The sequence below is a fragment of the Furipterus horrens genome, unplaced genomic scaffold (assembly GCF_987537825.1).
Source record: "Furipterus horrens unplaced genomic scaffold, mFurHor1.1.pri manual_scaffold_1, whole genome shotgun sequence".
NCBI lineage: Eukaryota > Metazoa > Chordata > Mammalia > Chiroptera > Furipteridae > Furipterus > Furipterus horrens.
The window spans coordinates 213,973,877-213,999,440 of NW_028327171.1; the positions used below are offsets into that span (position 1 = coordinate 213,973,877).

A 25,564-nucleotide genomic window follows, 5' to 3' on the forward strand; every position below is an offset into this window, starting at 1 on the left:
ACCTGAGAAAGGGAGAGCTGCCAGATTTAGGAAATAAAAACATAGGACGCACAGTTAAATCTGGATTTCAGGAAAACAACGAATGGCTTTCTAGCACTGGTCCCCAGTTTTGCTGGGCGTCCCGCATTGTATCCGGCCATCCCCGAATGGGAGATTTTCAGGCCAAAGGGTCGTATCCCAGGGTGCAGTTAGGAGGGCGTCGGAGCTCTCAAGTCCTTCCAAGCTGTCACATTCCAAGGCTCTAGAGTGAATTCCCAGTTGCAGCAGAAGCGTTAATAAGTGAGAAACTGCTTTGAACATGAGCTTTCGCCGCTTCCCCATTTTCTCTAGGATGGCAAGCGGGCAGAGGAATGCCGGATGGAGGTCTGTGGGGAAGTTCCAGTTTGGAGAGTCAGCTCGTAAACGATGCACGGCTTCCTGAACTGCGAGCGGGCTCTGGAGTGGGCACCCAGGACAGTGAGTCACAGGGCACCTGGCCCGCGTCCAACGTGGACGCCAACTCTACTCAACTCAAGGGCAGGCAGGAAGCGGCGGCCCGCGGCCCAGCAGCGCCTGCGCCCTGCCGGCGCCCCGCCTCCGCCAGCCCGACATCCGGGGCTTCGGCAGGGGCGTGTCCGGGGAGCAGGGGCCAGAGGCAGCGGGAAGGAATGATGTCGTGGGAGGCTGGGAGAGCAGGCAGGGAGGAGAGGCGGGGCCGGGGCGGAGCAGGGGGCGTGGCGGAGCGCGCGCTGTCACGTGACGTGCGTGGCGACGACGTGTCGGCCATCTTGTGTTGTTGAGGCTGAGGACTGACTTTGGTTCTGAGAGACTCCTGTCCCGGATCGCAGGTAACCAGCGAGTCCGTCCTGTTCCCCTGCCCGGCTCCGCTCCGCGTCCTGGCTCGGCCGCTCCCCCGGCTCGTCCGGGCCTGCCGCCCGCGCTCGCGTCCCCGCCGCTCCGGCAGACCTGGTCCCGCCGCATGGACAGCCACAGGCCGCCCGGGTAGCGGCCGCGGCTGGTTCGGGCGTCAGGCGAGGGGACAGGTCAGGTGCGGGGCCGGAGCGAGCCTCCTCCCCGGCGGGGGGCACGCCGGGCCCGGGCGCGTCTTGCCCTCGGAGCCGGGGAGCCCCCGGCATCGCGGTGGGGAGCAGAGGAAGGGGAGAGGGCGGGAGGGAGCTGGGCAGTGTCAGGCCGGCTCGCTCAGGACCAGAGGTCTCGCCAGCCGCTACCTGCCCCTCGGGGCCGGCCCAACAGCTGCTGCGGCCGGACAGCCGCTCCTGCCGGCCCTGCTCCCCGCGCCTCGCCTTCCTCGCCGAGCATCGGCCCGGGGAGACCCCTTCCGTGGCCGGAGCGCTGGGTCCGGGCCAGGCCTGAGGCCCGGGGGAGCCGTGGCCGGCGCCTGGGGCCAGTTGGGCAGGGAGAGTCTGCGGCCGCTGCGGGACGCGGACGTTCCGTCCGGTGCAAACGGACATTGGCGTGCCGGGGTCGGTCGTTCCCCGCGGAGCGTTCGGAACGCTCCGGGGCTGCGGCGGGCACGGGGGCAGGCGGCGCGGGTCGTGGGGCGCTGTTTGGGGAGCAGCAGCGTCGCTCTGCGCGTCCGCACCGCGGTTGTCTCAAGTCCTCCCCTCCCGGAAAGTCGGCGCCCCCGGTGCCCCCGCGCGGAAGGCGCGTATCCCACCCGGAGTCGCCGGGAACGGAGGAAGGGGCCGGAGGCTGCGAGCGGGGTCCGCGCCGGCGCCGTGCGCCCTGGACACGGGCCGTGCTCCGATCCCCCCGCTTCCGCGCCCCGGGGAGAGGCTGGGCTCGCGCAGGCTCTGCCTTTTAGGCTCTCCGACGGCAAGGTCCTGTCCCCCTCCCCGCCCCGTGCCTGTCACCCTGCCCCCGTGTGCGGCGCCGGCCGGGCAGGGGTTCTGCCTGTCCTGCCGGCAGCAGGCGCGCGCCGTCACTGACGTCTCCAGGTGTGTCCGTAGGTGGCGTGGCCGCGCTCGGCGCTCTTACATCAGGCGCTGACATCAGTAGAGGACACCTGGAAGGAAACCTTTTTTTTTTCTGAGTGGCACGGAGCTGGGAAGATGTCACAGTTGTTGCTTTGACATTTAGCAGAGGGATCCACCTCCATGGCCGTGATTCAGTGGAAAAGAAGGGGCTTCATGGCTTTTCTGCACTTGACAAAGCGTTAGACGTCTTTGAGACCGGAGGGAGGGGGGACCGTGCGTCTTCATTCATTTATTCGTTCATTTCTTTTTTTACTTTATTTTACTTTATTTTATTGTATTTTACTTTATTTTTCTCCTAGGGAAGAAGGGGAAGGGGGTGGAGGGAAGAGGAAACTCCCAGACCCACTCGAGGGCCCGTAGGCGCGAGGGGAGGGGGAAGGGGACGTGGAGGCTCCCCGTCACCCACGCGGGCCCGTGGGAATCGCCTCTGTTCATTCATTTCTTTGACGACTTGAGACCTCACTATGCTGTTGGGTGCGGGGAGCAAAACCGACCCCCAGTCTCTGTCCCCACGGAGCTCGTTTCCAGACAGACAGACATAAACACTAAGGTGAAATGTACGGCGCGGTGAACTTGACGTGGGAAACGTGAGGCGGGGGCCGAGGGTCCCAGGTAGTTGGGGGAGGAGTTGGTTTTAAGCGCAGTGCCGCGGGCAGGCCTTGTGGAACAGCTCCTGCTTGAGGGTCAGACGGGCCCAGTACTCTCCGGGGGCCCCGTCCCGCAAGAGAGGCGCGAGCGAGGGGGGGGCTGTGGGACAAGGGCCCCCAGTTCAGCGCTGCGGAGACTGGAGGGCCGTTGCGGGTCCTGGAAGCCACCCCACAGCCCCGAGCCCCTTGGGAAGGGGAATGGGGCGCTGAGCCCTCCCTGCCTGTCCCCCTCGCCCCCCTCGCCCCCCACCCGCCGGCGTGGAAAGGCGGGGAGGCCCATAGGACGCACTTCAGGAAGTCGCCGTGAAATAGCTTCCTCCAGAGCCGGCTTTTAGATGAGCTTGGTGACAAGCTGCTCAAGTGACTTTTCAGAGCGAGCGGCGTTCTGAGAGGAGGCTCTGCAGTACTTCGGGCTGTTGGAAAGTGTGAGGAAGTGGGTTTCCTCTGAAGTTCAGGTGCAGATGGACCATTAAGGGGTAGGACCTGCGCGGAGGGGGGAGTCAGGGAATCACTCGTGGTGTCCTTCGAGGGGTCGGTAAAGCATTCCTAATTATTTCTGTCGCCCAGGGTACGTTCAGATCCCTCACGGACTCTGCCACTGCCCTGTTTGCCTGTTTTACAGCGTTTTACGTGTGTGGGACCTTTTGTGCTGGATTTTTTTATTCCTCCCCTTTTACCTTTCAGATTAGTTCTCCCGTTAATTTGGTACTTGGTAGACTTTTTCATTGGGAAAATTTTTTTTCTGATTTCCTCTAGCTTATCTCCATAGCCCTATTGCTTGGTTTTTGTAAATGTCCTCTTTCATTTTAATTCATCTTAGGAATTTAATATTTTGGTTTTGAGATACTTTTGCTTGTGAGTTGCATGTATGAAGAAGAATGTGATGCAGGCACGCCTCAAAGTCAGGGGGTGGGTGGGGCTCCTTGGCCCAAAGGGGACGTAGTGATGAGAGTGACAAGGGGAGCATTTCCGATTTTTGTTCTTTTTTCTTGTAGGGTTTTAAATAAATCACCTTTCCCTCTTTTTGTTCCTTTGTTGAGTTTTGAAGCGACACTTCCAAATTATGTCTTTGATGTCACACCAGCTCATTTGTTCTCATGACTCTGCATTTTAACGCTGCATATGTCTGTTCCTTTCTGTTGACCTTCACACTGGAAAAGGACACTGTTGGCAGTGACTGCTGTCCAGGAGAGCCTTCTTGGGGGAAAAGATTATTACTGTCCCTTTTTTGCCTTCCTGAAAGATCTTTGATTTGTGCCGTTTTGAAAGACTCGACTTCATTTGCAGTTTTCCATTAGCCTCAGCTGAGTAAATTTTCAGTCCTTTCTGTTTTGTTCTGTTTCCTATAGATTACAGTGGGACCAGTCTCATTAGGTTGGATCTACGGCCTGTGTTGGTGTTAATCCAGGTAATTTAGAGGCAGGTTAAATGTCCATTTTTCTTCAACGGCTTGAATTGCATTACATGATTTGATTTTAGCTAAGAAACCACTTGAAGCTATTGTGGTTTATTCTACTGCTTGTCACTTGAAATATCACCATCTTGTGGACTTTGAAGATATTGTCTCAACAGAGCATTAAAAGAAGGTGGTGATTGAACAACTGAACGCACACCTGGGGCTTTGCTCCTTGGAGGTTGTGGCAGTGGGCATACTTCTTGGGGCTCATTGATTCTCTGCATGGTGTGCGTGTTGTATTGCTGGTTGTCCTTTTCCTATCAAATGTTAAAAGTGAACAACTCTCAGTGATGCAGTTTTGAATAAAAATCCCAAATAATCACTTTTCTGAAACCTTAAGTGGTGCTCATTTGTTAGCTTCATCCTAACCACTCAGAACTTTTGTTAAAAATACATTTTTAAATCCTACTTTAGAGCTACTGAGAGAGACTCTCTAGATGTTAGGGCAGGGAATCTGATTTACAAGCACACCAGGTGAGTCCAGTGTTTTAAAAACAGGTTTGGAATCCATTTCCTGTGAAAGATATTCATGATTAAAAAAATGTTTTTAAAGTTTCCTAAGAGTGCTGGATCATTTACTTTCCTACTTTTATTATTCACAGTATTAAAAGGGCCTGAACAAAATCTGCTCAAGCTGCCCGCTGCGAACCAGCAGAACTTTTGAACAGGTGAGTGTCCAAGGAAGGTACACAGCTGAGGAGGGTTTATGCAAATCGATGATTTTTGCTTTGAAGCTTTGGGTGTTTTGGTCCTATTATTTCTCCTGGGGTTGTAGACAATGAGTAAACAACTTCTCTAGTACTGCGCAGATCCCTTATGAACCATAAAAAGAATCGTACCCTTTCTGCGTTGATTCTGGTATAAATTTGTGATTTTTTGGTGGCATGAAACAGGAAGAGGAATGCTTTGGGGACAGGAGGTATCATAACCCAGTAGCAGCTGTCTTCAGGAAGGACACTCTAGAACCTGGGTCATCCAGGTTGCCCTTTTCTCCCCTCTCACTACTCACTGTTCCTCTCCTGTCTCTCTCTATCCACTGTCAGTTGTCTTTCTCCAGTCTGGGCTTTCCTGCCTTAACAGACGGAAGAAAATTGCCGCTCATTCCTGAAGCCACATAGGAACTCAGGCTCTAGGACAAGTAGCTAACTGGTTATAATTGTGTCCACATTTCAGGTTCCTGGGAAGGAGCTGATTGGTTCAGCTTGGTTTAGTTCTTCATCATTGGTCCATTTAGTATAACCATGGGGTGGGGTCAGAACTGCTAGTCCTAAGAGTGGGGTCAGGTCTCGGAGAAGGTGGTGTGTTGGCTCTTCTAATTAGAGACCCATCAGACACCCACAGAAGCTTCTAGACATTTTTCCTTTTCCTAGACAAATTTTCTGTATATAGCTCAGCAGTGTCCTAAATTTATGTGTCCTAAAGAGTTAAAATACATGCATATCTTTTGGTGAATGAGGGCCTCACCAAACGTCTTTGTTGGAACTTCCTGGTGCAGTGTTTTAACAAAGGTTCTTGATTGGAGCGGGGGAGAGTGGGTAGGGGTTCAGATGAGCATCTGGGATAAAGGTTTAACAAAAGAACACAAGCAAATTAGAGGCTTAGTGGAAAAGTGCAGTGGCTACCTATTTTTCATTAATTGCATTTATAAGTTTTCATTTCTGGGTACTTTTTACATTATTAACACGAGTATTAGGAAGCACTAGAGAATTTGAAGCATGGGACTTCTATAAGCGAGTCTGTATTCACATGTTTTGCGTGGTAGAAGGGGCTTTTACTGTTGGTAAAGGATCAGTGAGACATATAAACTTTTGTATTAACATGTTTTTGTAGTCTAATTATTAGGTATACAGAAGCAGACTTCTTTAATGGACATTTTGAAGTCCTATTTTTGTTTGTAACTTGTATGTTCTTGGTGACATCTAATTGCTTAAGTGATTTTTATTTCTTAGTTCATGTTAGTATATTAGTTTATCAATATTTTTGATGCAAAGCCTAGGAATTACTAATAAGTGAACTATTAGAGAGTGATGCATTGAATCACAGGCCACAGATGTAACTTCCTATGATACTTTCTTCCAGCCAAGATTTTTTTAGTAAATTGATAGCAGTAAAATGATTGGATTCATTTTTAAGGTAGAAGAGTCCTTTTTCATATTGTAAGTTTTCTTTAATCTGGATGTTGAGGTAAGGCTTACTCACTACTTTGTGAGGTTTAAAAAGATTTCCACATAATCTCTCTAAAATTGTCACAAGCTCTGGAGATCCCTCTCTGAAAACATTGGCTTGTGGTGAGATTATCAAGCGACATGGCAATGTTTATGATATTGTAGTTTCCCTAGAAACTACACAGTTGCTAATTTTGTTCTTGTTCTGTCACCAAAAGGGGGAAAAAGGAGAAACATATATGTTGTTTAGAAGCGGTAGGGAGAATGATGGTAACAGCTTTTCTTCTTACAGTGATATTGTGGCCGGTAAGTTCTTTGGGAACAAAGCTTTTTAAATTCAAGTTGTCCTGGGCCTGGAGGAAGTCTTGGGAGCTCTGGTCTCTTCGGTATTGGTCCCATGGTTGTAGAGACTGGCAAGGACTTGGCAGAGGTCCTGTCTTGGCACTTTCTAAATGGTAAATCATGGCTCAGGCCTGGAAGACATGGTCACGTCCAGGGCTCACGATGAACCCCTAGGGAAGTGAGTGGTGCTGCCCAAGGCACGGCCAGTTGAGGCACTGGGTGTAAAACCATCCTGCAAGATGGGTGGGACAGAGTCTTAATTCATATGCTGGAACCTGGTACTCCTTGAGTCTTCTGTGCTATTCCACCATAGTTCATGAGGTTTTTGATAGGGTGCAGTGAGAACACGGGGTCTCCCCCAACTGAAGGGCTTACTGTAGTGCTCACTTAGTCAAGTGATGCCGAAGGGTAGAAGCTGGAGGGTAGTGGAACGGAGTGGGAGATCGTTAAAGGAGAACGGGGGATGTCCACAAAGTGAATTCCTCTGCAGACTGCGAGGAAATGGAAGAGAAAAGGTGACCAAGCAGGACTGAGTACTGTTATCAGTGTGTAGTGGAAAACTTGTGGCCTTCTAAGCAGGGAAATGTGGGTTCGGTTTTCTGTCACTTATTACCTGTAATAAGTTAACCACTGGGAGCTGCCTTTTCCTTACTTGTAACGTGTATCCCATGGTGGTTGTGGGAATTAACAATCTACACTGCCCAGTACCGTGCCTGACCCATACATAGTAAATAGACTCAGTGAATGCTGGCTTGTATGATTGTCATTACTATGTGAATAGGTGAATTTTGATTGTAAAATTTTGTATTTATAATTTGAATAGAGATGTCAGTGAACAGTTCTGTTTGTAAGTCTTTTGTCTGTTTTGTTTTCAGTCCAGTACATACTTGAGCACCTCCTTTGTGCCAGGTGTCGGGCTGGCCATAGTGTGGAGCAAACCAAAGGGTCCATCTTCATGGGGCTGGCAACCTAGTGACGGAGGCACTGAAAAAATGCATAAGTCAGTTTCAGAATGTGGAAAGTCTCTGTCCTTGGAAAAGATATATTTTTATTAAGTGTCACATTTGGGTCATGGACTCTTGTCATTGGTATTTCCAGAGTGTGTGTATGTGTTCTGAGTTAATAGGTACATTTCCTTTTTTTCTTTAAGATTTTATTTATTTTTAAAGAGGGGAAGGAAGAGTGAAAGAGGGAGAGAAACATTAGTGTGTGGTTGCCTCTCATGTACCCCCAAATGAGGGCCTGGCCCGCAACCCAGGCGTGTGCCCTGACTGGGAATCGAACCGGTGACCCTTTGGTTCGCAGGCCAGCGCTCAATCCATCGAGTCACACCAGCCAGGGCAAATAGATATGTTTTTTTTGTTATTTTTCCTTTTTCTCTAAGATAATACGTTCTCAACTTTTTGATCTTAGGACTCCTTTGCCCTCTTAAAAGTTAGAGAAACCCAAAGAGCTTTTGGTTTTTTAGTTACATCTATATTTATCACGTTGAGTAACTTCAAATGATTTATTTATTTTAAAATAATCTTATTACATGTTGACATACATTTTTGAGGAAAAATACTCCTTTTCTAAGACATTTCTGAAAGGTTTGGTGTGAAGAGTGGCATTGTTTTACCTTTTTGCAAATTGCTTTTATGTCTTGCTTTATAGAAGGCAGCTGGATTCTCTTACCTGCTTCTGCATTCAGTCTGTTGTTTGCTTATTACTTGGTTGAAGTATGTATATGAAGAAAACTGTCCCTACAAACATATGTACGTAGTTGGGAAAGGGAGGAGTATTTTAGAGCTTTTTCAGATAATTGCAGATATTCTTTGATACTACACTGAAATTCAACACATAGTAGTTTTTAAAGGTTAGTTGCAATGTGAAATCTGAATTATATCAATGCGTCTTTTGTACTCTGTTAAGTTCAAATCCATTGGTCTTGAACATTTAATGGATATTTTATCTCTTACATTATAAAAAGAATCACTTATTAATATCAACACCCATCAAAAAAGCCTTCAACTATTGAGAAAGTCTAAGTACTGGAAAATCTGTCAAGCTCATGGTGGTGAAAAGAAGTTCCACATAATTTAAAGTTTTGCTCAAAAGCTCAAATTTAAAAAATTTAAAAATATTGTTCTATTATAGTTGCCCCATTTTCCCTCCAAAGCTCTCCCCTTCAAAAGTTCAAATTTTATAGTTGGTGACTAGTACTGTCAGTTGTTTTCCTTGAAGTGACTCTCATTTTGTTCATGTTTGTTCTTTTTATCCTCACCCGAGGACATGCTTATTAATTTTAGAGAAAAGAGAAAGGCGAGAAAGAGGCAGAGAAACATCGATGTGAGAGAGAAACGTTGATTGGCGCCTCTCGCTCACACTCTGACTGGGAGCCAAATCTGCAGCCTAGGCATGCGCCCCGCCTGGGGCACGAGCCTGCCAGCGCTCCTTTGGTTCACAGGGTGGCACTCCGATCGACTGGGTCACACCGGCCAGGGCTCACTTGGTTCATTTTTGAAAAAAAAGTTTGCCAAGTACGCAGGTCTGGAGAATCATACTTTGTGTGGCAGCTCTTTTTACTTTTAAGTCAGAGTGATGTTCCACTAAAAAAAAGGCAGCTAGTTGAGTTTGCAACTCAGAACAGTCTCCTAAGCGCCTTTCTTCCAGACCGCAGTTTGCAGCAGAAGCGCTTTAAGTATATGTCCCATTTCATCACATAGAATATTAAAAAGATGTGTACACAGGGGTCAACATTAAAAAAGAAAATCAGTAGTGTTTACGGGTTCGTCAGGCATTCTTAAGGAAAACCGGCCTTTCCTCCCCTGTGAGTACGGGGCCGTGGCAGCCGCTAGCCCCGTTTGGAGCCGTTAATCGAACGGTGCTCAGGAGCCAGCATCTTTACCCCTCGCTGCTTTGCACGGTCAGCGCGCTGCCAACACAGTGAAAAATGCGGTCAGCCCCCGAGTAGTGGTACGGACGTCGCTCTGGCGTCACAGGTGCCTTGGCGTTTCAGAAGACGGGGAGGCCTTTCTGTGGGAATTGCTGCTTGGGGGAGTGTAGCAGTTTTCAACGTTACGTTTACATACGCTACGTCGGTTTTTTAAAAAAGCACTAAAAAAATAAATAATTGTTTGAAATAGAAACTGGAATAATAAACATCGGAGGTTTTTAGATTTCAGTGAGGATTTTTAGTGCTGGGTAGATGTAGATTTGTCCCTAGGTTGTGACTGGTTGTGAGACCGTCCTCTTCCACCAGCACTATTCAGCAGGACACCCTGCTGTGGTAGAAATGCCGCACACGTCTGCGCTGCCAGCCACGTGTGCCCTGTGAGCGCTGGCGGTGCGTGAAATATAAAAAAATCTTTCCTTTGCTATTACAACTCAAGTACCCTTATTTTTGTAGTAGCTTTTATTTTTAAAAATCGTCTTATATATACAGAGAAATTGAGAAAGTAGTACAGAGAGCTCCCATGTATTTACAGCCAGTTTCCCCAATGAACATTTTACGTTATTAAGGTACACTTATTATAATTAATAAACCAATATTGATACATTATTATTAACTAAAGTCCATGGTTTATTTGGATTTCCTTAGTTTTGTCTGCTGTGTTTTTCTGTTCCAGGATCCCATCCAGGATACCATATTACATTAGAGAGAGAGAGAGAGAGAGAGAGAGAGAAAGAGAAATTGAACCCACAACCTTGGCATATTGGGACAACGCTGTAACAACTGAGCTATCCAGCCAGGGCAGACCTCCCTGTTTTTAAGTCTTAACAGTTTTGAGGAGTCCTAGTTAAGTATTTTGTAGAATGCGTCTCTTGTTTGACCTTGACGTTTTTCTCATGATAAGTCTGGGGTTATGGGCTTTTTGGAGGAAGGCCACGCAGGTGAAGTGCTACCTTCATTACACCCTGTCAAGAGCACCTACTGTCAACGTGATTTATCATTGTAATGTTGACCGTGGTACTTAGTTGACTTTGATACTTTGTCCACTGTATTGTTCCTCCTTTCCTTTGAGGAACTGAATTTTAAATTTTAGTTAATTTTAATTAATTTAACTTGATATGGCCGTTCATGGCTCATGGGTATCGTATAAGACAGCACAATTCTAGACAGTGCTCCTCACTTTCAAATTTTATCCTAAACTTTATTTAACATTTATTTTAATAGATTTAAAGAAATGTGATTTATATTAAATACAAATGGATGCATGCTTTTTTGGAGGGGGTGGTTTACTTTTAGTAAGCTTAATCATTTTTAAAATCAACTTTTTAAAGTATTATTTACATACAGTAAAGTGCTTTCATCCTAAGTACACTCATATTAAATGCACATTTTTATGTTTTGACAAATTTACATACTTACATAACCATTACCACAATCAAGATATGTAACATTTTCATCACCCCTAGAAGTTGCTTCCTGCTGTTTTGCAGTCATTTTCCCTCCCCCAACACTACTATATTTTTTGCGACTATGGGTTTTTTGCCTCTTCCAGAATTTCATATAAATGGAATTCTATATGGGTGCTTTTTGGGTCTGGCTTTTGCTCAGTGATTCATCCATGTTACTGCATGTGTCAGTAATTAGTTTTTTTTTAATTTCCGAGAAAATTTCATGGTATGGCTGTTACGGTATTTGTTTATCCATTCATCTGTGGGTGAACGTTTGGGTTATTCTTGGTTTGGGTCTCTTAGAAATAAAGCTGACCTTAGTTTCATAGTGTGGGCAGTGCTTCAGATTGAAGTGGATCGCGGTGTTTATCATAACATTTAAATTAGGCATTTAAATTCCTTTAAGTAAAAATTTTTTATTTATTGATTTTAAAGAGAGAGGGGTAGGGAGAGAGAGAGAGAGAGAAAAACATTGGTTTGTTGTTCCATTTATTTATGCATTCATTGGCTGATTCTTGTACGGCCCCCGATTGGAGATCCAAGCTGCAGCCTTGGTGTGTTGGGATGGCGTTCTGCCCAACGGAGCCACCCGGCCAGGGCCAAGTTCCTCTTAGGATGAGGAGAAGAGCCCTCAAAGGACCTATGCTTCTGTGATGCTATACCATAAAAACGGTAATTGACATAGAAATAAATAGTATTTTGCAAGGTTTTATGTATAATATGTGGTCTGGATAGATGTAGACAATTTTTTGACCTTTGATGATTTTCTGGGGAAAAGTTCTTGGTTAGTTTCTTAGGTTAAATGTTTAGTAATAAAGTAAATAATTGAAGCCTGATTTTGCTTCATGAAATTCTGTTATTAGTGAATATGTTAACAGATCGTGTTTTAAACATTATTCAATAATGTTTGCATGTTTAAAAAAGGAGAGCTGGTATTGTCAGATCTGAGAAGTGCAGAAGGGAAAGCGCTTTCTGCTCTAATAGATGGGAGAAGAGTTTCCTTTTATTTTTGTACCTTAAAATTGTTTTCTAACTGAGTTAATGTTCAAAAGAATATTAATTATTCTATGACATTTATATTGGAGCTGTAAAAGTATTTTATTTATTTATTTTAGAGAAAGGGGAAGGAAGGGAGAAACAGAGAGAGAGAAACATATCGGTTGCCTCCCGTACGCACTCTGACTGAGGACCAAACGCACAGCTCAGGCATGTTCCCTGACCAGGAATCAAACTGGCGATCTTTGTTTTTGTGGACTGACACACAGCCAACTGAGCCACACTGGCCAGGCCTTATTTTAATTTAGTGATTTTGGAGAGAGAGAAACGGGGGGCGGGGGTAGATCATAGAAATGGTCTGTATTTCTGTGATAGACAGATCTGTGTCGTAGAAATGTACACCTGAGACCTATATGAACCTGCTAACCAATGTCACCGCAGTAAATTTAATAAGAAACAACTTCTTTTAGAACAGATTTAAAATATTTTATTTGAACAAAATTGGATCTTATTTAAGGATATTTCACTTTTAAGAGACTTGGTTGAATGAGGAATCATTGGTTTTAAAATCAAATATTTATAATATTACATTCTGGTATAATTAATTGAAATGATTATAATATCAGTATGTCAATTTACCACATCAAATGGTTTTCATTATTTATTTTAGTACTTATGCACAATATATTATTTTTTACAGTTACAATTTGAGCATAGATAAAATTTATTTTTAAACATTATTCTAATATTTATCCACGCTGCTACATAGTCTTTATAATCACTATTTCTAGTTATAACAAAATATGTCTTGTGAAAGGTAAATTTCCTCTTCTTTACTTACTCATATCCCTCTTTCTTGGTATTTGCTTCTTTTCATTGTTTTTTTATTATTAACGTGTTGTATTAACATCTCTATAGGTTACATTTCTTTCCTGTTGGTTTATTACTTAAAATTAGTTCATAGAGCCTTGGTTGGTGTGGCTCAGTAAGTTGAATGCTGGCCTGTGAACTGAAAGGGTGCTGGCTTGATTCCTGGTCAGGGCACATGCCTGGGTTGCAGGCCAGGCTCCAGTTGGGGGTGTGTGAGAGGCAACCAGTCGATGTTTCTCTTCCTCTCTTTCTTCCTTTCCTTCCCCTCTCTATAAAAAAATAAATAGCAACATCCGAAACATAGGGGTGCCAGGAGTGCCAGAAGGAGAAGAGGAAGAGCAAGAAATTGAAAACTTAGTTGAAAAAATAATGAAGGAAAATTTCCCTTATTTGGTGAAGGAAGTAGACATACAAGTTCAGGAAGCACAGAGAATCCCAAACAAGTTGCATCCAAAGAGGACCACACCAAGACACATCATAATTAAAATGTCAGAGGTTAAAGATAAAGAGGGAAGCTTAAAAGCAGCAAGAGAAAAGCAGAGAGTTATCTACAAAGGAATTTCCATAAGACTGTCAGCTGATTTCTCAAAAGAAACTTTGCAGGCAAGAAGGGACTGGCAAGAAGTAGTCAAGGTGATGAAAAGCAAGGACCTACAACCAAGACTTCTCTATCCAGCAAAGCTATCGTTTGGAATGGAAGGGCAGATAAAGTGCTTCCCAGACAAGGCAAAGCTAAAGGAGTTCATCACCGCCAAGCCATTATTACATGAAATGTTATAGGGACTTAATTTAGAAAAAGATCAAAACTATGAACATTAAAATTACAACAAACTCAGAACTACCAACAACTGATTTAAAAAAAAAACAAAAACAAACTAAGCAAACAACCAGACCAGGAACAGAATCATACGTGTGGGGATCATTTGGAGGGTTATCAGCTTGGAGAGGGAAGATGGAGAAAGGGGAAAATAATGAGGGATCGAGAAGCATAATTGACCCTGGCTGGTGCGGCTCAGTGCATTGAGGGCTGGCCTGCGAACCGAAGGGTCGCCAGTTGCATTCCCAGTCAGGGCACAGTTGGGGGTGCGTGAGAGGCAACCACACATTGATGTTTCTCTCCCTCTCTTTCTCCCTCCCGTCCCCTCTCTCTAAAAATAAATAAATAAAATCTTTAGGAAAAAAGAAAGCATAATTGGTCGGAACAAAATAGATGGGGACATTAAGAATAGTATAGGAAAGGGTGAAACCAATGAAGTTACATGTCCTAAGTGGGGGGAGGGATTGCTGTAGGGAAGGTGGGTCCTGGGTGGAGGGGGGCAAAGGAAAAAGAATTGGGACAACTGGAACAACATAATCAATAAAATATACTTAAAAAAATAACTAAGGTCCTGGTCATGTTTTTCAGTTGGTTGGAGCATCATCCTGTACAACCCCGGTCAGGTCACAGGCCTGGGTTGCAGGCCAGGTCCCTGGTTGGCGTTGTCTGAGAGGCAACTAATCTGTGTTCCTCTCCCTTTCTCCCTCCCTTCCCCTCTCTAAAAAATAAATAATAAATAATAAGTAAAAAAATCTTAAAAGTTCTCAGAAATGATATTACTGGATCAAAAAAATATGAACATGTTTATGATTCTTGATTTATACTGTGCATTGTTTCCCAGAAGTTTAAAAAACAATAGTAACAAAAATTGAGGTATAAAATATGGTGCATATGTGCACAAATTCAAAATGAGTAGTTCGAAAAAAAATGCACATCTGTCTTCTGTAATGAGCACCTCGATCAAGATAGTGAACATTTCCAGCACCCCCAAAAGGTTCCCTCTTCCGTTCCCAGTCAGTAATCCCTGCATGATGAGCAGTTTTCTGACATCTTCATTGATTGTTTTACAGTATCTATTGACTGGTGAAAAATACTATAAGTAAAGTTTAAAGATAAATATAAAGTGGTGGAATCACCAAGTTTTAACACTTTCTCATATTTGCGTGAATATTCTCTAATCCTATTTTAAAATATAATTTTAATTTTATGTAGCTTTTTCTGTTCCATTTGAGAATATATTATAGACATCATGCTCCTTTTTCTCTAAACGTTTCAGTGTTATTTCCTAAAAATAACATTTTCTTACCTAAACTGTTAAAATTTCAGAATCATAGACATTAATTACCTAACCCAGAATTCCTATTCACATTATTCTAATTGTCTCTTTAATCCCTTTAGTTTCCGTTAACCTGGAATGCTTCTTTATCCTTGCCTTTTTTTTTTTTAAGATTTTATTATTTCTATAGAGGGGGAAGGGAGGGAGAAAGAGAGGGAGAGAAACATCAGTGTGTGGTTGCATCTCGTGCATCCCCACCTGGGCACCCAGCCCGCAACCCAGGCCTGTGCCCTGACTGGGAATCGAATGGGTGACTGTTTGGTTCGCAGGCCGGCACTCAATCCACTGAGCCACACCTGCCAGGGCATCCTTGCTCTTTTATGACATATGTTTGGAGAGTATATTTAATTGATTTTATGTCTTATCAATTTGAGTTTTTTTGACCTTCTTCCCTCCCGGTTTCCCTCCCTCTCTCCCTCCTTCCTTCCTTCCTTCCCTCCCTCCCTCCCTTTGCTCACTTTCCTTCCTCTTTTCTTTCCTTTCTCCTTCCTTTTTTCCTGCCTTCCTGCCTGCCTTTCTTCTGATTTTAGAGATAGGGGAAGGGAGGGAGACAAACATCAATGTGAGAGAGAAACATTAGTTGGTTGCCTTTTCATAGCTGCCCTAACTTCCTCACTTGGGAATGAACCCGCAACCCAGGTGTGTGCCCCAACTGGGAGTCGAACCGGCGACATTTCACCTTGCAGAACGATGCCCGACCAGCTGAGTCACACCAGTCAGGACAGTTTGTCTCATTATTAGTGATGTTTCCTAACTCAGTAATGACCAGATGGAAGAGATTCATAGGGCAGGGTACGTGGGAAGGGGTTTGGAGCTTTCGTGCCCTCTCTGGTGTGCACCGCTCCCTTCACCTTGAAACGCCACTGCGGTTTGTTTAATATTCAGCTGTTGATAGACATCTGTGTTGATGGGTATAGCGGCCAAATGTCAGTTAATTATGAATAAGGCTACTACGAATATCTTGTACTCTACTTGTCTTTTGATAAGGATTTCCCTTGAGTATGTCTAGCAGTGGATTATAGTATCATGAGTTAGGCATATATTTGGGTTTAGTAAATAATGCCAGACTGCTTTCTGAGCTACTTGAACTAATTTGCACTAATGGAGTTGTTAATCTTGTGTTACCTTAAATTCGACGTGGCTAAGGTAAAAATGGCTGGCCTCTGGAATGGGGACAGGACTCTTCATGTATTTGATATATGTGTAGGAGTGCTAGAGCAGTAGCTCTTCATTCTGCTTTTGGGAAAATGGGGTAGGGAGGTGTGGGGGCAGATTCAGGTTCCGTGGTGTTCAGTCTGCGTTAGTCTTTTGGCAGACTATGCGCAGTATTGGCTGGACTTAATCCCAGATTTGCCGTGGTTTTTTTTCCCTGGGTATGTAGAACTTAACCCAGGATGATGGAGATTTGCAGTACTGGGTAATCTTTATAAGAAAGATTTAGGGGGTTTTCAAAGGTTTATGTTTTGAATTGTTAGTAGAATAGGGGTAGCTACTCAGTCTATTAAGACTTCTCCTGGGAACATGTAGGGCATGTAGGGAACACGGTCAGTGTGGGGCTGTTAGCCCCCGTGCTGGGTTCCAGTACCGCTTTGGCTTCCCCTTGCTTTGTTCCGACAGGTCTGGCTGCGGAGATCTGCAGCTCCTCCATGTTGATGACCATTGCATGTGCCCAGAAGTCATCAGGTTCCTCGACACTTGTGAAAAAAATGGGTGGATTTAAGAGCCTTTGTCTCAGACGCAGCAGCGAGGAAGAGCTAAGTGGAGCTCTGCCCTCTCTGCTCTCTTGGAACACGCACTGACATGTACACAGGGTGGTAGGTGAGGTCCCACAGAGGAGCTGCGGAGGCCAGGAAACTAGGGCAGCATATAGAGAAAAATAAAAATGATTATATTAGGAATCAGAGATAAAATAATTGTTCGGACTAATTTAGCTCATAGTTTTTAAGAAGTTGACAAAAGGCCAGATTTTACCACATGCATTGTCAAGTACAGGGTGTAGTTTATTGAAAAAAACCAACTTTCTGGTGCCAATTACCGAAGGAGTATATTACTTGAATTCACTTAAGGAATTTTGAATAATGGACAATCCTGAAGTAGTGGTTACGTAGAAATATTCTCTCACCTATTTTTAGGTTGACTCTCTTTAAAATCTGTGGGGGGAGGTGAGGGCCTTATCATCTGCTCTGACCCTAATCCTAACCCATAGTTTCACCACTTGGAGGTAAAAATATTAACTTGTCCTTGGTTTTTGCTTTGGGAGAGTTTCAATCATTTTTTGGTTGCAGATTTACTTCAAAATCTGTCTCCCCATCCCTGTTCTACACTGGAGTTCAAGGTTTACATGATGGTCTTTTAGATGTCTTTTCAGGCACCTCATATTCTGTCTAAAATTACTGTGTCCGCCCTCTCAAAGTCGTTTCTTTCCTATTTCCTCCTTCCTTTTGCGCTTTCTATACAAATTCAAAAGGCACCCCTTCCCAGTATTGGATTCTCTAGAGTCCATTTTATTTCTGCATCCTCTGTTTAGATTTTCTTTCCAGACAGAGCAGTGCTTTTGCTGCTCTGGGAAATATTTCCTGGAGTAGGTTATTTGAGTGGATCCTTGGTTTTGTTCAGGCCCTTGTGAGGGAAAGAGGAGAGGCATTCTGGGGGGACGGGAGGGCCCAAGCAGGACCACAGAAGGGAAGTGCAGCGGAGAGGAGAACGTTCTCACTTGCTTCTGAGTTTGGAGGTGACACATTAAGAGATGAGGCTAAGGAGGAATGAGTTGCCAGGTGGTTGGGAACCTGAAATACCAGGAGATCTGGTGATACAGTGGGTTTAATTGACTGTTATAGAGGGGAGGCATGACCAGGGCGGTGCTTTAGGAAGATGGATCTTTTTTGATGTGAATGGTTAGAGGTGGAGTCAGGGAAGCCGAGTAGAAGTTTTATTCTCATTATCCAGATATGAGTGTATAAAGTTTTGACTGTGATGAAAGAATTCAGGAGGAACCTTGAAGAAGGAATTGACCAACTTTGAGACAAGATGATTGGCTGTGAGATGGAGAAGCAGAAGGAGTTTCGGGCAGCCGGGCTTGTGAGCCTGGCTGGCTGGTGAATGGTGAAGACGGTGGCACCTCGGGCCGTCGTTGATGAGATGGATGTCCAGGAGGGTCAGACGCCTGGACGTGCCACACAGGCCATGGCAGGCAAGAATCAAGTCTGTAATTCACAGTCACAGAGGGGCCCCTCTGTAGGGGGATGGGGGCAGTTCAGAAATTTGTGGGGGATTTGCTGTTATAGCAACACCCCCACTCGCTGCATGCTGCCTGTTGTTCTCCCGTGATTAAGTAGGCAGAGTTCTGCCTCAAGTGTTAGTCGAGAAATAACAAAAGGTTCTAGACGAAAAGTAAACAGTTTATACTAAAGTAGAACGTGGGTACACTGAAGGGAGTTAGAAAACAAGAGGGACATCGGGGAACGATGGCTACACAGGAAGGAAATGAAGACAGGATAAAGGAGGACGTGGTTCAGGAAACAGCAGTCCAGACAGGCAGGAGAGCGCGCGTGGCGGGAACACAGCCTCCAGAGCCCGGAGCAGCTGCTGACAGCTGTCTGAATCCCGAGCTCTTTTCTCATGGTCACGAGTCTCCTAGGGGTTTGAGGTGACGACATTGAGCTTGGTGCTGACATTAACACCTCCCCGCATCCTCAGAAAGGACAATCGAGAGAAAAGGCCCCGTGTCCATCCTGCCCAATTTATAATTCAGAGGCATCATGTAAGAAAATCCCTCCAGTACATACAAGCACATTAGAACTGAGCTCATTTAAATTGATAGAGAAGAAGCAATCTGGGGTGGGGAATTGGAATTACTGATTACAGCATGCTAGACACTTGAGTTAGATTTCTTCAATAGTCATGCTCCTATTTCCTGCTTTAATTCATAAAAGAGAGTGAGCAGAACACCACTGAGTAACGTAGGTCTCTTTAGTTGCTAATTAAATTTGTTTGGATTGTTATTCTTAGGTTCTTAAGAGTTTAAGAGAAATTTTTACTTTACATCTTCTTATGAAAACCATGTTGTAAGTGGTAGTTAGGTTCCCAGATCAAGGCATTAAACTTCTGAGCAGGGCCTGGCTGCTGTGGCTCAGTGGATTGAGCGTCGGCCTGTGAGCCAAGTGTTGCTGGTTCAATTCCCAGTCAGGGCACATGACTCGGTTGCACGTCAGGTCCCCAGTTGGGGACGTGAGTGAGAGGCAACCACACGGTGATGTTTCTCTTCCTCTCTTTCTCCTTTTCCTTCTCTAAAAATAAAACAACAAACAAATAAGTTATTTTAAAAAACACAAGACTTCTGAGCTTTTAATATTGGTGCAGTATGGTAGTTTGGCACTACCTAAAGCTTTGTGGGTGGAATGATACAGAGGACTGGAACAGGATTTTCTGTGTGTGTGTGTGTGTTTGTGCTGAGAGGGTTTAAGATCTGCTCTCAGCGACTTTCAAGTATTATAGTGAAGTATTATAGCTGTGATCATGATGTTGTACATTTGATCCTCAGAATTTGTTAATCCTTAAAAAATTTTTAAATGGTTTTATTTACTTTTTTTTTTTTTTTTTTAAGAGAAAGGGAGAGAAACATCATGGTGTGAGAGATACATGGATTGGTTGTCCCTTACATGCCCCCAACTGGGGACCTGGTCTGCGACCCAGGCATGTGCCCTGACTGGGAATTGAACCAGTGACCTTTCGGTTCTCAGGCTGGCGCTCGGTCCACTCAGCCACACCAGCCAGGGCTGTTAATCTTATAACTGGAAGTTTATACCCTTTGGCCAAGATCTCTCTATTTCCCTTACCGCCAAGTCCTTGGTAACCACTACTCTACTTACTGGGTTTAGCTTTTTAGATTCCACATATAAGGAGTATCATATAATATTTGTATTTGCCTGCTTGACTTATTTCATTTTAAGCTCTGATGTCTTAAAATTGCTTTTGAAAGGCTACTCATGAAATTCACTAGCTTATTACTTTAACTTGGTGGTCCAAGATAATTTTTTAAAGAATTACTAGTGTGCAAAGTGCTGAGCAGAAGAAACTGGGGAGAGCTGTGATGGAAGCTGTGAGATAGGAAGGGAGTGGGGTCCTTGTTTGAAGAATCTTTGATCCCTGGCTGGTGTGGTTCAGTGGATTGAGTACCGGTCTGTGAACCAAAGGGTTGCCAGTTTGATTCCCAGTCAGGCACCTGCCTGGGTTGCAGGCGAGGTCCCTGGTTGGGGAGTGTGTGAGAAGCAACCACACATTGAGTTTTCTCTTTCTTCCTCCCTTCCCCTCTTTCTAAAATATAAATAAAATATTTAAAAAGAAAAAAAGAATCTTTGCTATACCTCATGGAGATGGGAGAGCCATTATGAGTGGTAATATAAATTAAAATGGAAATCTGTTTCCCTTCATTCACTCTCCATTGCTCTAAGGCGAAAAAGAAAGTCTTTTAGTTCCTAGTGCCCTGCATGGCCTGTCCTCACCAGCTTCACCTGATACTCTGCCTCCTCTCTTTAGGTAAACAGAGAGACGGTGAGTTGGACTGTCAGGGCGGATATATTCATTTCGCTTGGCCTGCGGGACTCTGGTTGAGAGGAGCATAAGCATAACCCACTCCCTAGCTACCCTTTCCGGGCTGGGATTCTGCATTTAATCTTGACTGTATGGAGATATTTTTCTGTTTAACAGGTTTCTCCAACGTAGAAAAATCTTGTAAACCTACGGAAAAGAATGGCAGCGGAAACGCAGACCCTGAACTTTGGGCCTGAATGGTGAGTTTTCAGAATCTCATCTTGTTTGGTTTTGGATGACTAGCACGGTCGTACGGTGTTTGGGTGGGCGTTGGTGGTTTGCTGTGTGTGCCTCGTCTAGGAGTGAATTCTGTCTGGGTAAAGACTGTATTGTGTACTTTCTGATAAAAAGTCTCTTGGTCTGCTTAGGGTAACACAGTGGAATTAAAACTCCTCACAGTCCCAACACTATCAAATTATTTACTTCTAGTTTGAGCCCTTGTCTAGGTGCATACATAGTTTTATATAGTTGAAACGTTTATATGTACGTGTGTGTTTTCTGCCATAATGTTGTTTTGTCATAGACTCATTTGAAAAGTAATTTTTATTGAATTATTATTTGAATTTTATTTTATTGATGGGCTAGGCAGGTGGTCTAAAATTATATTGGTTTTAATAGTAGCCCATGTAGGACTGGGTTAGCATTTGCCACCATAGCAGCTGACCTTCGGGTCTTTTACAGATATGTTTGGACCTCAAATATGGAGTTCTCATGGGATTTTGAGATCATCATATTGTAGTGTGGCTTTTATCCCCTTCTTTCTTTCCTTCCCAAAGTTTGTGGCATGAAGAATGAATGTAGATGCTTTTTCCATTCAGACCTTGAACCAGGCACAGTATATAAAGTAGGTAAATTAGAATAGTATCTTAAACATTCTTGGTTTTTAGGTGTAGCGGTTTGATGAATGATGCAGACTTCCTGAAGTAACTCCCTGTCTGAGGACTCTTGCTAACTTTCCTTTTTATATGCATTTATATGTGTACTTCCTGAATATTCTTGGCTCTTACAGCGTAGCATTTGGGGACTGAGGAGAAATCGCTGTCTGAAGCTCTAACAACTGATGCGTGTTCTATACTTGGAGAGTTTATTTTGGAAATGTTGGTAGAAGTAAGGCTGCACCTGTTTTCGTTCTTGTTTAGATTTTAAAGATAATTTTCCTATTACCAAGGCGATGTAGGTTTCCCCACTACCTGAAAGCGGGGAGTCCCTGGGGAACCTTTCAGGAGGCTGGAATGTGTAAAGCGAAGACGCAGTGACCGTGGGGCTGCGTGTCGCTGGCGGACGCACGCGGGAGGAGGTGGAGCTGTGGGGCTCGCGGACACCGTGCAGCGCCTTGGCGCGTCCCCGGGGAAGGGGCCCGGGGTCCTCCTGCTGCCCAGTGCTGACTGCGCCCTGCGGACTGGTGCTGCGGCGTTTCCCTTCTCGCCCGTGTTCATGGGCGTGGAAGTCCGCTTGGGGTTTTCCGTCAGTGAGAACAGGCGCCAGTGCGGGTCTTCAGTGAGCCAAGTGGTGCGGAGCGGGCAGCCTGTGGAAAGGGGGTCCGGGTCCCCGCGGGGGCGTGCGCGAGGCGGCCGCTCGGTGTCTCTCCCACGCCGGTGCTCCTCTCCCTCCCTCTCTCCCTCCCGCCCCCTCTCTCTAAAAATAAATAAAGTCTTATCCTGAGTTTTGTATTTGTCAGTTCATTTTGTTTCTTTGGTCTTGCTGTTTTTTATGCGGCCTTAAACAGTATAAACCTATTTGCAAGTTTATATGAATTATATAAGAGTATCTTTATAAACTGCATTTTGCCCCTTTTGTGAAGCATTGTTACAGTCTTCCCTCACTTATCGCGGGTATTACGTTCCAGACCCCCCCACTGAGTAGGAGCCTTACATTTATTCTACACTCCTAAACCTACTTCACTTTAACAACATACGTGCACAGGACCGCAAAGTCCCGCGACACAGCGAAATGTCCGTGATAAATAATTAAATATAATGTTTTTAAAATCCCGCACTACAGTGAGACCGCGATAAGTGAACCATGATATAGAGGGACTGCTGTACGTATTTTATTAAATATTAATATTAGCACATTATTTTTTGAAGTAGTTCTAATTTATAATCTTTTCTTTTTCTTTTTTCTCCCACATTCAGTCCCCACCCGGTTGTCCAAGTCCCTGGGTCATTTATACATGTTCTTTGACTAGACCCTCCCTCTTCTTATCCCTGTCTCTCCCTCCCCCTCCCCCCTTGTCACTGTTAGTTTATTCCTTGTTCACATGCCTCTGGTTCAATTTTGCTCATTTGTTTGTGTTGTTCCTTAGTTTCCTGTAATAGGTGATAGCTAATTTATAATCTTACAGATACTACATGAGATTTATTTTACACCCTTTCCAACAACTGGTATTGTCAGATATATTCAGTTTTATTAATCTAAAAGTGAAGGGATACCTCACTTTTGTTTTAATCTTATGATACTTTTATAATTTGGAGAAAGTGTCCCCTCCGCACTTCCGAAGTTCTCAGGGACGTGCCATGGTACCTTGTAAGTTAAGGGATCGCCACATGGTTGTCTAGCTAGTTATTTCTCAGTGACCTGCTGCTCTCTCAGTGAGCTATGGCAGCGGGTTTTATTAAAGCTAAAATCTTGTATACCTTGAGATAATGGGATTTCTTTCTGTCCTTTTAAAGAACTAAAATGAGAAATTATATAGTATGTTACATAAAAATAAGAAGTGTGTAGTGCCAAAATGTTTGACACTTACTGTCTTCTGTGCCTTTTTCTCTAGGCTCCGAGCCCTGTCCAGTGGTGGGAGTATTACATCCCCTCCTCTTTCTCCGGCGTTGCCGAAGTATAAATTAGCAGACTATCGTTACGGCAGGGAAGAAATGCTCGCACTTTTCCTTAAAGACAACAAGGTGAGAAAGTAGGAACAAGTTCGGAATTATTCTGAATGAGTTGTTGGTATCGACACATGCGAGACCCATGGTTTCCCCTCTGCCTTACCTTCCGAAGTTGCGCTTTGAATCTGCTGGAGTTTACAGGGGCTCTTCTAGGTGTAATGCACTCTTTCTTAGAGAAGGCCCGAGATTTCATTTTAGGGGCAGAAAGCTTCACGGAAGCAGGAAGACAAGTCAGCACTTAACGCTTTGTCTAAATAGTTTCCTCTTAACCCATTTCATGTCTGTCATTTTTCCAGTTTGATGGCTGAAAAGGAAGAATTTCTCTTCTTTTTTTATCTTTACCTGAGGACACACCCATCGATTTTAGAGAGAGAGAGGAAGGGAGCAGAGAGAGACATCGGTGTGTGAGAGAGAACTGTTGACTGGGGTCTTCCACACACCCCAGCTGCGGATCAAACCCGCAGCCTAGGCGTGTGCCCTGACCTGGAGTTGGACCCGTGGGGCTTCAGTGCCCTGGACAACACTAAGCAACCGAAGCCACACTGGCCACGGCCCCCCTTCTTTTTATTGCACCTCTTAGTCCTCTTTCCAGTTAGAAGTTAGGAGGGACAAGAGGAATTGTTTCTCTCCTTCTTTCCCTTTTCGAGCTAAGTAGTGGAGAGAAAATCTTACAAATGGGATCTCACATTTGTGTCACTTATAAATGATCAAAACTTAGTATAAAGTATACTTTTCTTAGCTGACTGGTGAGAAATAATGTTTTCTATTTTAAAAATATGCTTTGTTTTAATGATGGTTGCTAAGGACAGATAGAGTTTCTTGTAAAACTCTACCACCTTGTGCTCTGAGTTCAGTGTGGAGATTTTACTCTCCCGCTCTGCACTTTGGAATGCCAGAGTTAGTGCTATATCAAGCCTGAAAATGGAGGCTAGTCTGATGGGAGGACTGCGGGGCAGGTGACTTGGGCTTTTAATATTTGGTCCCTGAGGATGTGTAAGTACCACCAGAGTTAATTGTGGCTACGTAAGCTTTTTATCCATATTCATAATCCTAACAGTAGATAAACAGGAGAGTTTATTTTTTCTTATTTTATCTTCTTGAATTGAAGGGAGAGCATTAATCTCATGGTCATGTGTTTGGTCAAACAGATACCTTCAGACCTTCTGGATAAAGAATTTCTGCCTATCCTACAGGAGGAGCCCCTGCCGCCGTTGGCTCTTGTACCATTTACAGAAGAAGAACAGGTTTGTGCCCAGTTTTGAGCCTCAGTTCAAATCCTATTCCTTCCCATTGAGGCATAAAAATACGAGGTTACCACTTAGGCCCTGTGGAGTATACTTCATCACCGCAGGTCTGCTTTCTTCTTCCTGTTTCCTTGGTATGTGCTGCTTGTTTTAGCTGACTAGATTCTGCTTAGATCTGAAGCTGGTGAGTGTTATGTAGAGATAAGGAAGTGGTTCTAGATTCCTGAGGACCCTAAGTACCATCCTGTAGGACTTATTAAGAGTATAGAGAAAATGGTATATGGGGGAGGGGGGGGTTGCTTTTCCGAAAAATACAGTGTTTCAGAAGTAATTGAAATCCTGAATTTTCATCAGTGTATTCAGCCATTAAAGAAGAATGTAGATCTTCAGCTTAAAATGTGCTTAGAAACTCATGACACCAGTTTTTTAAATGATATTGTGAGAAAATTAGATGTTTGGGCTGGAAAGTAACAGCTTTTGTGTTGCCCTGTTACAGTATACTGTGTCCAAAGAGAAATTAAAGAGTTCTGATTTCAAGGAACTTATGGTGATTGTAGGAAACGGAGAAATAAGAGCTTTGTTGGAATGCTGAAATGCCACCCTAATGAAGAATCATCACTTTTAAAAGAAAAAGCCCTTATATTTACCCTTTAAAGTATACAATTCAGTGCTTTTTAGTGTGTTCACAGAGTCTAGCCGTTACCACTGTTTAATTCTAGAACGTTTTCCTAATCACTTGGGTGACAACTCTGGGTGTTTTGTCTAAGCCCTTGCCGCATTTTGCACGAGGACGTCACTGTTAAGAAAGCAAGCTCACGAGAAGAGCTGTATTCCAACTGTGCTGAGTTCTAAGGAAGGTGT

At 44.3% G+C, this 25,564-nt stretch overlaps 1 protein-coding gene across 2 annotated transcripts in view; it reads left to right on the forward strand.

Moving 5' to 3' along the window:
• The first annotated feature begins 754 nt into the window (after positions 1–754).
• GIGYF2 (GRB10 interacting GYF protein 2) overlaps positions 755–25,564 on the forward strand; it is a 107,060-nt gene continuing 82,250 nt past the window's right edge. The window contains exons 1-6 of one of the 2 annotated variants that reach the window (XM_090285007.1): positions 755–827; positions 3,973–4,031; positions 4,682–4,747; positions 20,692–20,774; positions 23,345–23,474; positions 24,608–24,703. In XM_090285007.1, coding sequence (XP_090141133.1) covers positions 20,734–20,774; positions 23,345–23,474; positions 24,608–24,703 — 267 coding nt within the window. In that variant the 5' untranslated portion in view covers positions 755–827; positions 3,973–4,031; positions 4,682–4,747; positions 20,692–20,733. Of the gene's footprint in view, positions 828–3,972; positions 4,032–4,681; positions 4,748–20,691; positions 20,775–23,344; positions 23,475–24,607; positions 24,704–25,564 lie in introns of those variants that run through there. The other variant, XM_090285006.1, reaches the window with a different exon arrangement.